Consider the following 14,321-nt stretch of genomic DNA (forward strand, 5'->3'; position numbering starts at 1 on the left):
TCTGGTGAAAGAAAGCGGATGGTGGTCTGGGCTACGTATGCTTATGTGGAAAGTGTTCTCACTGAAATATTAAATTGCGCTGGATGCTTTATCTTTGTTTTTGTTTTTTGTCCTCGCAAAAGCGCATGTATAGTAGTATATGCAAGCGCACGCAGCGGTGCAATAGTGTTCGCGGCGTAGTATTATTAATATATTGAAAACTAGAAAAAAAATGGCCGCTTGAACTGTGCTTCTTGAGGTATCAGGCCAGAGCTGCACGGCTTTGTTTATCTGATAAAACGAGCACCTTCTTTTTGTTTTAACCCGCAGAACAAAATACGTTACATTGATAAGTTTGATTCGTCGACGTCATTCAATGGCTGGAGACCATCTAGTGATATATCGCTACACGTACCTATAAAATTAATATTCGAACGCTGGAGGTAAGATGGTTTTTTTTTTCAAAAATGCATTAAGTCTTTCGTGTTTTCTTTTGTTGCTTTTCCTCCTCAATCACTGCAAAGAAAGTAAGCATGTGCATCGCTCATTTGACACTCGTGTGATTCACAAGATTGCAATACTTTGCCGCGCAACACTGGCTCTAGTTTTCTGTTATAACAAATTCCACAAAGTTGAACTGTAGAAAATAATTTGAGTAAGTTTACTGCACTTAACAATTCCTAAAAAAATATGCAGCTCATTGTACATTAGTTACAACTATGTTCCTCTTAAGTCTTGACATCACCAACGGTGCTCCATTTTGAATAAGCATCCTTATCAATTTTCAGTACAGGCTCTTCTGCGATATGTGACTTCGTACCTGGCGTGCCTACGCAACAGCATAAAAAGCATATGATAAGGTCACGCATTACTTCAAGGCTCCTGGAGCATTCTTTAGGCTGTTATGAAGGCCGCCAGGAAACCGTCCTACGTTATCAGCGACTAAATCTTTGAGGGAAATTGAAAGGAGCAGCCTAGACAGCATCTGGACATCCATCAGACGCCCCCACGTTGAGTACGCAGCGCGCCATCAAGTTGTGTGCATGAAGAAAGGCTAGGAAAATTGCAGCACCTAGATCGACCATTGGCGTCTCCATATTAGAGTGCGGTCGGCTACCAGCTGTCGGCTACACAGTTCAAAATACAAGAATAATTTTAAGTTCATTTAACAGCATATCCCAAATTCTTGCTCGTAGACTTAATTCGATAAAGTCGACATGACAAAAATTTGCCTCAACCTTTTCTATAAAGCATCTACAAAAACTTTGGCGGCTGTAGAACCATACGTGTACGTCAGAAATCGTTTGTGGCAGACGTCTTCCCTTCTGAAGCCACGAGGATGCTGTACAAAAAAAGAAAAGCGCACCATTTCTTCTTAGCACCGTCATTTTTGTTTTTAGAGCTACATTCTTTGTTGACAGTTATACTGCTGGGAGACAAAACGGATCGAGGAATGCACAAAAACGAAAGAAAGAGTCATTCACCTTTTGACTCGTGCAGCCTCCAGCACAATTGTATAGAGTTAAGGTACGGCGCGCAGCGAAGTGCAATTGCGCCGTCTAGATCTCTGGTTTGAGACAACTTGTTTTTAGCATGCGTCGCCAAATGAGCTGGTTGAAGCTTACTCGTCCTTCTCGCTATACAATTGGCTTTTAACGATATTAACGTACGCCAGGCGAGCCTCAGCAGTTGCCGAAACGCAAAACGAAGGCATGCCTTATATGGCCTCGCGTCACACATCGCTCGTTGCAGCGGCTGTGTTCGTCGCACAGAAGGCAGCGCGGCCAGCAGTGAGTAGCCAGTAAAGCGCCGCTGGCTGAGAATGAAATCATCTCTTCATGACGTAAAAGCAGCTCCAAGCACCGATGTGCGGGAAGCAAAATAAGAGTGCGCTTAAAAGAAAAAAAACTGCGGGCGAAGGACTACATATTTTATGTCATGAATTTTGGTCAAATCGCCCAAATCGCTCTAGTGAAATCGTCTTCATTCAGTGACCTCCACTAGAGGGCGCCGACGCACGTCCTGCCACACACTGCTCCCGCGCTTTAGGCATGCGTGCTAAAGCTGTACTGCAAAGCTGCACAGAGCCGATGATGACTTGCAGTGAACGAGAAACAGGGAGGTAACTGGCAATTCGTGAATTGAGGCGCGCAACAAAATATGTTGAATTACTTTTTTCTTTAAGTAGTGGCACTTTTCAGAAAGCTAATAAGGCAGACAAACAGGATTGATAAAAATTTAAATTTCTTCAGCCCCTTTTCACGTATGCGTCTCGCTGTCCTCTATAACAAATGTGGTCCTACCCAATATGCCACGTACAGAATGAAGGTTGTGTGCAACCATTGTGACAACTGGACGAAAGGGTACAAGGATCCGTTGGGTACAACACTACTATTTAGCAGTAAACAAAATTTTAAAAAAGAAACAAAAACGCAACAGAGCCAACTAAAGACGCCAAGGTTTCAACAATACTACTTACGATAAGTTGGTTCGCACGACAGCAGATAACTTAACCTTTTCACCAAGTAGATTAGTCAGCTCGCCAATGCTTTTTTCAAGTAGTTCGCAAAATGTGAACTCATGATGTGACTAGAAACTGTAAAGACCCTTATAGTACAACCACAACAACCAGATATCGAAAAAAAAATACAAAAGAAAGTTTTCAAATGGGTGCCTCATACAATACAGCAGTATTAAGTAAATGTTACAAACGTATTCATGCATGTAGAAACATGAGAAGACGTGCCCAATATCTTATTATTAGTTTTTTTTTCTGTTACGAGGGCAACTAAAGCGTCAATAATGCATGCCTATACGGAGCCAGCGCCTTTTTTTTTTTTTTTTTGCCGCGCATAAAACAATGCTACACTACCTTGAGGACACCGTCTAAGTAGCGAAAAACACCTGGACACGTATTCATAAAACTTCTCCAACGCAAGGCCGTCTCCTCATTGGCCGGCATTTGGACGCCAGGCACACTTTACATCGATGACGTTTCGTGAACACGAGCCCTGGTGAGGCGGAAGCGTGCTACAGCCGAACAATGAATTCAACGCCAAAACACAGAAGCGCACAAACATGCGCACACAAGTCACAATGCGTTAAAGCACCACATGGGCAATCTTTCAAGCAATGCTACATTATAGTACATGGTCTGCTCTACGGTACGTATTCTACAGTTTTGTTGTGCCTTATGAACAACAGCGAAGACAGGCTTCAACGAATGTGAGTGCCAACAAAGTAAGTCCCCATTGTGTCAACAGAGTAAAGTTGCATTGTGTGTTGCGTGCAAACATTGGTCGAGAGTTGTCACTTCTCATGCGAAGACGACGTTCACAGCAAGGAAGACAGACATGACAGGCGGACGCCCAAGAGTGCTGGCGCAGGTGGCGCTGTTAGCGCGCTCAGTGGACTACGCTTAATTTGTATATACGTGGCGTATAGACTAGTACATTTACGCTCGCCTACAACTACGTTATGTACATAGACTAACAAATATGGTATTTTGTTCTACACGACTGCACGTGACAAGAGACGCTTAAAGGCCGTCCGTCTGCTCGGCTTGCGCATGCGTGGTGTCTTCAAAAAATACTTGCAAGTCTCTTGAGAAAAACAGGCATATTTGAAAAAATAAACTATCGAAATAACGTTATTGAACGCCTACAACGTCCGTGGGAACGTTGTACGGAAGCACATGAAACATTGGCGATTTCAGCTTCTTTTCTCTTCCTCTTCCACCTCAAAACTGCAGAAATGAGCACTGACGGAGGACAGTGTAAAATAGCGCTGTGACAGCGGAACCGGTTAGGTAACTAAAACGGGCAGAAGCTACACGAGAAATTTGGCACGAGACAGAACAAGAGACGTAAGTCAGTGCGTTGCCTGCAGCGCTTCTCGCTTCTCCAGAGAGCTGCGTGCGACTGTCGCTTATGTATTCTATTCTGCGTAAAGGTAAATCAAAAATATACGTTTAACGCGTGAGCCAGACTAAATGGCAAAGTATTTGAACTGAAGAAACGGCTAGAAGTGTCCCCTCATAAGGAATGCGACTTCACGTGTCATTGCTCTGTGCTATAGCCATTTTTACACTTTCGCGAAAAACGTCACTGTCGTTAGACAGAAACAAAAAATAAAACAAAAAGCAAACGAATCCGGTATGCAGGTATCCAAAGAATATCATGGATATGCAACTTTCTCGATCTCGCTTACCCCACCTGATTTTTTCTTTAAGAGGACGAAACTCTGCCACCGCTCCCCCTCCCCCCTCCCCCCCCCCCCCCCAAAAAAAAAAGGAGAAATAAAGAAGATTTAGACGTATTTCTGACAATATATCGGCTCTTACCTGAAGGATCCAATGGTATTCACAAGAGGTGGAGCTCGAAATTTTGTATCTTAAGTTCCTCAAAATATAGTGTTATTTTCTTTCAGGACTGACATGATAACAATAAAATAAAACTGTGAGTAAGCAGAAATGTATTGTCCCAGTATGAAAATATATTTCGACAGGCACGTGTTTTACCCAGATGTAAAATAATATACCAGACTTTCTGACACCAATATCGCATCAGAAACTGCGCGCGTACAGAGGCGCGAAACACACGCCGAGGTCACCTCAGGATGAAACACCTTGTTTATAAGCACATAACTTATCAAAACTGACAGCAAATTTTAAATTGTCAGGTCATTTCAATGTGTGCAGCATAAGCCTCCGTCTTTTATTTAATTATTTTAACGAAAGCATCGGTGATATGTTTTGTTGTGATAGAGAATAAACAAAGGCTACATTAGGCTGCACGGATGCCGTCCTTACAGCTTGTTGTCCTCGTATACGAAAATGTAGCGTGATAACCACTGGAACAATAAGTTGCATAACAAACCAAAACGCAGCAGCTTTGGTCGGTACTAAAGTTAGGTGGCGCTATAGTGCTGGCTGACAGAGAAAGGCGGCATTTACTATACTTGTTCACATAAAAACGTAAAAAAAAACTTATGGAAAAGAAGTAGTCGGCTTCGCCTATGGTTTCCAACATCTCCTTTTGGACATGTTGAAAGGAAACACGTGTATTTTATTTGAAATATGCATAGCTGGCATTGTCTTACCTGAATATTTTCTTGTTAGCAAGAGGGTCCTCTAAAAGTCAACGCATCATTGCTAACTGCAGGTCTAGTTTCCACTGCCAACCAAATCAAAGAAAAGTTACCTTTCAGGATTTTAACCTAAGATTTATTTATTTCACCGCTACCAATAAGTTCGCCAGCTTTACAAGCGCGTGTTTAGGAGATTCAGCAGCAACGCAGCAAAAGAAAGAAAAGCGACTCATCCAGACAAACTTCGAATAGTTCTGCACCCAGCTGTCCGGCAGCGAAAACCCAACAGCGATCAGGTCGCACGCGTTGTCGTTCAAACTGTCAAAACTGTCATCAGCACGTCATTTTCTGACGTCATACAAGGAGAGCACTCACACTTCGCTTTCCTGGGCTGAAGATAATGGGGAATGAAAAGAAACGGTTAGGTGAAGCATGAGTTTGGGCTCGTACGTGGGCCTGGGAGAAAGAAGGAAAGACCGACTTCAACCACGCGGCCTCAATTTTTACTTAAGCAGCACCTTATAAAACGTAAGTCGGTGCATGTTCATCTAATGAAGCAGTCAAGATGCATTCCTTTGCACTCTGACGACCCAGTTGGGCATCTGCAAAGTCGAGACTTGACTCGTGGCCAGAGCTTCTTCAGCGCGAGTCAGTTTTTGATAAAAATAATTCCTCCGCGTTTGTAAGCTCTTCGTGCTTGTAGATCTACATCAAGGGTTCTTCCGACACGAGCAGACCAACAGCCCAGAAGTCCTCGATAGTTTCGAACAAGTGACCCTCTTTTGTTACAACTACAGGCTCAAAACTGACGATATTTTAACAGCAACGTCTACATGTGCCAGCACAGGTGGAATGGAAACGGAAACAACGGCATGCAGGGAGAACTAACTTTTGCCTCGACCATAGTCGCTTATTCATAACAATATGCCTTATGATACATCCGGGTCATGCTTGAAGATTCACCTCGGAGCATTTCGGAATGATCGAGCAGTACGGCGTGCTCTTCTATGGTGTTTAGGCGAGGCACGGGAACTAAGCAACATCTCGACGTTGCACCCCACCGCCGCCCATGTCCCGTATTTTCTATCTAGAAACTCATGCGATAGTTTCTATGCGTCCGTTCCCTTCTATGCATGCTTCCGTTTCACGAGGCATTTCACTGTGCGCTCATATTGCAACCCTAAAGCTGCATCCATTATTCCAAGCCGGGTGGAATGGTTTAAAGAAACCTTCAGCTAGCGTATTTGACACCGATGCAACGTTTCGCAACTTTTTTGACATTTAGTCTCATAACTCAGGAAGCACCGGCAATGCAAAACTTTCTTATTTAGAAAGTTATTTGTGCCATACACATGTGCTGTGACGTAGCCCACCCTACGGCCACAAAAGAAAACGGAAACCGCAGATTGCAGGAGAATGAAAGGTACTGTGTATCGCAGACAGCGCATTTTGGGGTCGTTGCTTTGAATCCTTTGTAGGGATGCTAACATGGTTATATTCCTGCGAAAACAACCTTCCTGCAGGCTTCCTATTTTTGTCCTCAAGATTTTAGTAGCTGCATTTAGCAGCAATAACGACCGGAAGCACTGAATGAACCATAGTGCATCAAGTCCGTGGCGCAGTTCGAGGACTGGCGGATAATGGCTCTACGCACCTCTCATTCTTGTTTGCAACAGTAACTAGGGACTAAAACTCTTTAAACAAAACACCAGTTCATGTCGCATGAAAAGGAATAAACACGACAAAGTGAGAAGAAAAAAGTTCAGACCGCGAAAGGCCATCACATCGCGCAACTATCGCCTTTGTCTGCAGATGAGGACCTAAGCTGGTGCATAAGAAAAAAAAAAGAGAAAAAAAAAACAACAAAAAGCAACAAATGAACAAAAACACAGTTTCACAATGTTTAGCAAGTGAATACCGCTATGCGATTGACACGTCACGATAACAGGAATGAGTACTACGACAGATCACTCCTAATGCGTGCGCGTGGCATGAAATCTCGAGATGTCCCGAAGTACAGCTTGTGGATGACTGATCGTATGTGTTGTCGAACTGAATTGTTGACATGGCACAGCTATATTGGCGTATTGTATTCACGTTGCGGGTTGTCGGAAAGGAATCATGTAGTGGAAACAAAGTGTAACAAACATAGATGCCTCGCTGCCGGCCCTGAGTTCCTCTCGTCGTCGATCAGGCGAGCTTAGCCGCTGCTTAGGTTTGCTCGGCGGCAATGATAGGCTGGAGGTCCGTTGTGTCCACCCCCTTCTCAAAGGTGTCGTGGCTTGAACCCGCCGGCGAGTCATCGTGGGATTTGTCCACGCCCTGCGCCCATAAGCAATTGTCGGTATAAGAGACAGCAGGAACTACATCCACAACCAATCAGATGAGTACATAGCTCTTCGTCATTATTTCAGCTACTGATGGCGTTTTAGAAAGAATGAAAGTGTTGGTGGTTAATCTTCTTTCGGTCTGCCTCTGAATTATCTATTTAACTGGTAGCTCAACAATATTGTTGACCTAACAAAACCATGTGCAAAAACTAGACAAATTCAAATATTGGTCTGGGCCTTTCAATTTAACTTTATTTATGTACCTGCTCAACAGTGGTATTCAATAAAATGTCGAGCGTGACCAGCAGCAGATGTATTGGTGACAAAACATGAAGGCTTCGTCGTTATCTTCTTAGCACACGTGGGAGTCACACTCAGGCCAATGCGATTTTTTCCCCGTTTTTAAGCAAGCTCTTATTTCTTAACTCCATAAAGGTACATCTCAAGAAAATACATCGACCTTGCCAAAGCAAGTGCCAGAGACCAGTTTTGCACCATACATGTACCTTTCACCACCTGGTCAACAATAATTTTGACCCACTGTATCTCACTTAGTTTTTAGAAAAAAAAAACGCCTAATATTTCAATTGGCATGTATTTGATCAAAGTAAAGAAGAACTAAAGCAATATATTCGTTCTAGGTCAAGTCTTGCTTAACTTGCCAGTGAAAGGGTTATAAACAGAACGATCCTTGTACTCAGTACTTTCTTTGTAACAAATATTATTGCTGCGTTTGCTTCATTTTTTGGTGCTTTGGAGACAGCCATTCAAGCTGACTGGATTAGAGTATTCGACACTGATTCATTACTGTCAGTCTGAACGTCTGTTTGAAATACATCGAAATACTTGATAGCTACTCAAAAAAAAAAAAAAAACTATCCGAAAATACAATAGCTAATAAAGAGCTTATACCAATGGCACTGCACGCGGACAATGAAACCCTTTGAAATAGAACATGTTCTCTTCAGTTCCGCATGCAAAAGCGCATAAAACAATCCTAGTAAGTTGATTCAGCACTTAAAATAACTTAGATGACTCATTTTGCACTATGGTTTGTAGCCTAATTGGGGTACTGGACTGACAATCGCATTTCAAAAGATAACGAACGCAAGGAAACTATAAAATAGGATTGCAATGGGCGCAAGCCCACTAAGATGCAGAGTCCAATTATCGCCTTCCGCCTCATGGTGTACAGTGCTAGAGTACGCGGGAAGCATTTCAAACAGCGAGAACCAATCAATTGACCTCGTCGGTGAGGTCGCTGCTTGAGTGGGCGCCATTGGAGCCGTGGTTGGCGCACTCGACTACGATGGAGGCCCAGTCGTCGCTGCGGCTGTCCGAAGCCACGCTGGCCGCCTCCTCACAGCCACCGTCGTTGTTTGGAGATGCCATGGCCTGGTCCGACTGCAAGCTCTTCGGATCGTGCTCCTCCTGCGAATGTCAGTCCCACGATCACCCCCCATACCTAACCAGGCTTATATCGCCACCCACCAAAGCTTGCCTGTTGCTTTGCTTGACATTTTATTAAGCTGAAATTGGTGCACCTGCCTCGCCGTTATAACGTTCTCACCTCATTGCGAGGGTTTTGTATACGCGCGCGCAGTGTATCTCTATGACAATAACGCGCGCACTGTTTGCCCTTTGCACATGGGTAACCATGCAAAGGCCGTTCCTGAAAGCTATAAGCATAGGTGAGCGGCTTTTACCAACTGGCATCTATTTCGCCAATGTAGTAGCGATACAACTGAAGGTGGGGCAACAATTTAGGGCTCTGGTTCCGCCTTACAGCATTCGCGATAAAATTGACTAAACTGCTATCCGTGCCCACCTGAGACGATCCTCGGTTTATGGCGAGTGTGAGACAGTGCTAAAAGGTGGAGAGGGAATGTAATTAAAGAAGACCAAGAGCCTTTGTGACTATCAAGTAGCACAAAATGTGCTCACGAACATCCGTAGAGAATTTCAGAAATAAGAGAGAAAAATACGTAGAGAACTCTGTTTGGAATTGCAGATATCGAAGTCGTTGGGCCATGTCTAGTATATAATTAACTCTCTTCCCTCGACACTAACTCTTCGACAAACCTTCCAGCTCTCGTCTTACTTAAAACAAACTTCGGAAACTTCGACTGTGGATGATTTATTTTCCACGCTCATTAGGCCTTTAAGCGCAAAATCATCAATACAATAATATTGTCTTCCGAAAATGCCGGCCTTCAGGCCGAATGTGTCATGAAGAATGCGCACGAATACTCAAGAGCAAGTTTACGCCACTAGAGTTTCATTGGGCATTGCATTGCCCTGACCGGCCTCTCTGCCTTCCTATAAATAAATTGTACTACTACTGCGTCCGACAAACAAAATATGTACCATTGGGTCAGACCATATAACTTACTCAATGCTGGCAAATATTGCATTGAATGGTGATTGAGGTGCCAGTTTAAGTTCAAATATGACAAATGATAAATGGAAGATAATCATCCCTCTGGAAAGTCGTCAGGGTGACCGCGCCCTTACTTTCCAATAAATTGTTTTTTCATTGTCTCTACTGAAGCCTGGGTACACACTAAGGAATTACGAGTAATTCCGGCCAGTGAGTCTGACACACTGCACCGCTAAGTTGCCGAAAAATTGATCATATTTTGATTTCAGGGGTTCCTGGATGGAAATAGTTCATTGCTCAAATGTCTTACAGGATTTAAAATGGAAGTCGTTCTATATACTGTGTACTGGGCATTGTAACATGCATAAAGCAAAAGTGTGCGATAGATAAAATTACACTTGTACCGTTTCTGCTTGTAAGGCGGGCCATACTGAGATGGATAGCAGATTTCTTCCATGGTTTCCGAATTTATGTTCTAACCGTTGATGGCAACAGCCTTCATCACCTCTTGTTGCAGTGTTTTGCTGCTGAGCACGAGGTCGCGGGTTCAGTTCCTGGTCGCGGCGGCAGCATTTTGATAAAGGTGAAATGTAAGAACGCTCCTACACTTAGATTAGGTGCAAGTATCATTTGCTCAATAGATGTATTATCGGCCAAGAAAGTTTACGGACCAAGGGATCTGACAAAAAGCTTAATATCTCTGCAGCCTCAAAACGCAGCCTGGTATTCCCATTTCCAGCCTCTACTGGTATATGCGAACAACATTGTGACGCACGATTTTACTGGCTACTTTTAAAGGCTGCTCGGATATTTAGCGTTTTCTGCGATCCCGTGGTCCGTAAACTTTTTTGGTCGATAGTAAGTACAAGGTATAATTTACTCAATAAAATCGCATTAAGTCTACTTTAACTTGAATAAAAAGGCCCTTCACCAGACAAATTTATGTTATTTATAGGAAGGTTTAAAATGCTTTTCGGAGACTATTGTGCGGCAATAACTTTTCAGAAGGGTTTAGTAACAATGGACATAGAATAAAGTTAACGGGTGCGAGGCAATTATGTCATGAGACGAGCTACCCTCACCGCCGCAGGGGCTTTCCCCCACTGCCTCGACCATCGTCTGCCAGAGACATTCCTCCGTTGCCTTCTCTCATGCCGGAGCCGAAAGCCCACGTCTCGTTTACGTCGCGACTAAAGGAGAGAAAAGCTTGGATATTTCCACTGGTATCATAGTCCTGCCTATGGCATACTTGACGCCCGGATGTCGTCTTCGCGGATGAGGGTCCTTTGTAGGCTGGTGCGCTTGCATGGCAGCGGTCTTCGTCGACCCGCTTCACAAGCCATCCTTTGGTTTCCTGCAGCTGTGGCTTCGAGCGTTCGTCATCGCTCTTCATTGCTGGCGGCGGCGCGGGACAGGTGGGGAGGGAGAACCCGCCATACAGGGGGCTGCGCGCCGGCTGTACTCCGGCAGAGTAGCGGTGCTTAAGGAAGCTTTGCCATATGAGGAGACGAGACGCACAACCGTTTCCGTGCAGGCGTGTGGAGAATACAATATTGAATGGACCGCAGTCGCAAGCGTTGAGACAGTGGTCATGCCCCACAGAAGGTGAGACACTGCAGAAGCCCAGAGGCGTCTGAGAGAGCCGTCAGGCTCTCGTTCGCGCGTGCGCAGCATTTAACTGAGGCTGTGGGGAAGACGAGCCCTGCCGCGGAGTCTTCAGCGAACCCCAGATTGCTGAATGTGGATGGCACCGCGGTGTGTGTGTGTATGTGCACCGGAGGAGAAGATGGTCAAGCGTACTCACCCCGCCGCAGTCTCGGCACGCGCTCGACGGTGCGAGGCAGTGTTTATGGTACCAAGCCATCGTACAAGCGTATCTCGCGCGAAGGCATAACGGCGCAGTGCGTCGCAATGGCGAGAGCGCACGCGTGGTGGATGGAGGCGGCGGATTCTCTGCATTAACTGCAGCATCCACCTCGATGGTGATGAGATGAGTCACTGCTCCTGTGCGTCATACTCCCATTTGTCTCTTCCCCTGCCTAGTTTCGCCAAAGCTTTCCTGGCAGGCTTACCTTATACGAGCACATGCTGACTATAGGTGATTTTATATTGGATTCATGGGAGTCGCCATCTTGGGCTGTTACAAGAACAATCTCTAAGTTTTATGAGAAGTGAAGTCATGTATAGCATGGTCATGAAACGCTGAACGCACTTACACAACTGTTTTCATGCTTGCAAATCGAATGTAGTAACGTACATTTCGTTGTTAACGATAGAAAACAGCAGCGTTAACAGCCTAAGATGGCGGCACCTAAACGCTCCCGGAAAATAGTCCCTATACCCGACTAGTGGCTTAATCGGCGGAGCGCCACTCTTGGAATCTTGTTGTTATCGTTTCCGTTCAAAGCTGAACTAATAGTGCAGTTTTCTGTTTGATGTGGTCCTCAGATAGAGGCTTGGCTAATAGGTTTCAGGAATGGTTGTCGCAGTTGTCTTAGCGACATTCATTTATTGAGGAATTCGCGCTCAGTAAATAAATGTTTCCCTTTTGCACTCGGAACTGGCATAACTGAAATGTTTGATTTGACTTGCCCGCAACCACTTTTCTTGCACATTAGAGGTGTAGGTGGCGAGTGCAGGTATCGGAACGAAAATTGGGGAGTGCGTTACCCGCACTGCTTTTGCGGGCATGACCTGTAGCACGCTTAGTCCCGAGAGCCATCAAAATAGGAGCAGGAGTAGTAAGGACGATAACGCGAGTCAAAAAACCCACGGCAAATCTACGGCACTTTCATATGCAAGGTGGTTCAGCTCACTTCTGCCAAGCCTTAAAAAAGCAGGCGCGTTACGCGAACGCAACTTAAGCAGTAGTGTTGATTATTCTGTTGAGCAGATTAGGTTAAGCTGGAGCGTCAAGCGGAGAGGTTGGAAGTTTTTGGTTTCCTCTACTCCTAATGGGCTAAGTCAACATGGGTGACGAAAGTAACTTTGTTTAATTGACTTCGGCTAGGCACTTTGGCCTTCATCAACAACCTCCTACATAAAATAAGGTGCGTTGAAACATAGTTGTCATGGGCTTGTGCTGAACCGGATGAGGACGTCTCAAATGTGCGGTTAACTTGTCAGCTATGCCCCGCAGAGGCGAGAGCTGTGCTTCAACTTTAGAGCGATGAGGAATCCTGTGCCCTCAAGGGACTAATGCCGGACCGTTGCCTTCTACAGACATTGCATGGGGGGCATTATGTGCTATGCAGATTTTATGTCACCTGCAGCCCAACCTCATAGTGCTGACAGTGCGCATGAGTTTCAACTTTTATTTGTCCATCAACTTCACGTTTAAGTGTAGCCTTCCGTCCTTCACTATTTGTCTAGTTGGTTATTTTTTCTATCTCCATGGGCAAGTTTTTTTTTCTTCTGTTGAGCAACTAAACGTGATTTTTCAAAATGAGCCTCATATATAATTAACAAAAATTAATAGAGTATACCTTTCTAATTATTGATTTAAATGCAAAACCTTCAATTCAAAAGTAGAAGAGAAGTAGAAGAGAAGTATTGGGAATCATCCCAACAAATTGTTTTCGTTAAGAGGTCTGCTGCTGGCTGGAATAGCTTTTTAAATTCCAAAGAGAAGCATGCGAAATCTATAAAAATAACATGTGACAAGGCGCTTGCGCGCACAGAAGTTAGTGCCCCGAGCAGGTTCGAATGAATGATGGCTGCTTCTCGCAGATAGGATGCATGAGCACACCGTAAGATGCGGTGATGAATCCAGCACAACTTTAATTTTAGGAAATGAAGACCCGGTATGTTAAGTCGACAGGTCTTGGCGGCCGTTTCAAGACTCAGTGCGCACCTTCATATGTACGCGAAACTGTGCTCTCTGTCTCCTCTCTATTTTCATCCCTGTATCCCCTTCCCCCAGTGCAGTGATAGCGGTAAAGAATGCATAGTAACACTTGACGCTCTCAAAGCGTATTTGCTAATGACAAACTGCACGAGATGGTTGTGGCGGCGGATGAGGGTGCATTCGAGACGATGGCCGTGGTCATCGCCTGAGAACCATCATTTTCGCTTGAGCCGATTCGTAAGTTCAGTCTACTTGCCACAGAGATTGTTCCTTCTAAAGTTGTTGAGGGCATAAATGTCACTGCAAGCAAACACCCATACAGGTGGTACTTTTTCAGCTCGCGCGCGCTTTCTTTGGAGACCGGAAAAAGTAAAACCACAACACCAATTTTCACGGAAATGAATTATGATTGGATAAGGACCAATGATGACCGATCTTTTTATAGAAAAACTTCAATAAGCGTTGAATAACGCATCGGCGCAATGAACTGCTATAACGGCTTTAAAAGAGTTCCAAAAGACAGTAATATAGCCTCATCGTATTGATAAACAGCGATCCTCACAAATGGTTCTTTCAATCTTTTTTTTTTCTTTCTTGCATAGTATTGCGTTTATATTGGAAGTTCGTTCATGTCTGTAGATTGCTAATAGTTTTTCTTTCTTTTTTTCGGCTTACTGAAGGCTTACTTTTGCGTGTT

At 44.4% G+C, this 14,321-nt stretch overlaps 1 protein-coding gene across 1 annotated transcript in view; it reads right to left on the reverse strand.

The window, feature by feature from the left end:
• Window positions 1-4,299: 4,299 nt before the first annotated feature.
• The window catches only part of LOC119464173 (uncharacterized), a 214,439-nt gene continuing 204,417 nt past the window's right edge, over window positions 4,300-14,321 (reverse strand). The window contains exons 6-7 of the mRNA XM_037725050.2: window positions 8,643-8,828; window positions 4,300-7,389 (exon numbers count right to left, since the gene is read on the reverse strand). Of these exons, the coding sequence (XP_037580978.1) occupies window positions 7,279-7,389; window positions 8,643-8,828 (297 nt within the window). The 3' untranslated portion in view covers window positions 4,300-7,278. The remainder of the gene's footprint in view (window positions 7,390-8,642; window positions 8,829-14,321) is intronic.

Source organism: Dermacentor silvarum, chromosome 1, assembly GCF_013339745.2.
Source record: "Dermacentor silvarum isolate Dsil-2018 chromosome 1, BIME_Dsil_1.4, whole genome shotgun sequence".
Taxonomy (NCBI): Eukaryota; Metazoa; Arthropoda; class Arachnida; order Ixodida; family Ixodidae; genus Dermacentor; species Dermacentor silvarum.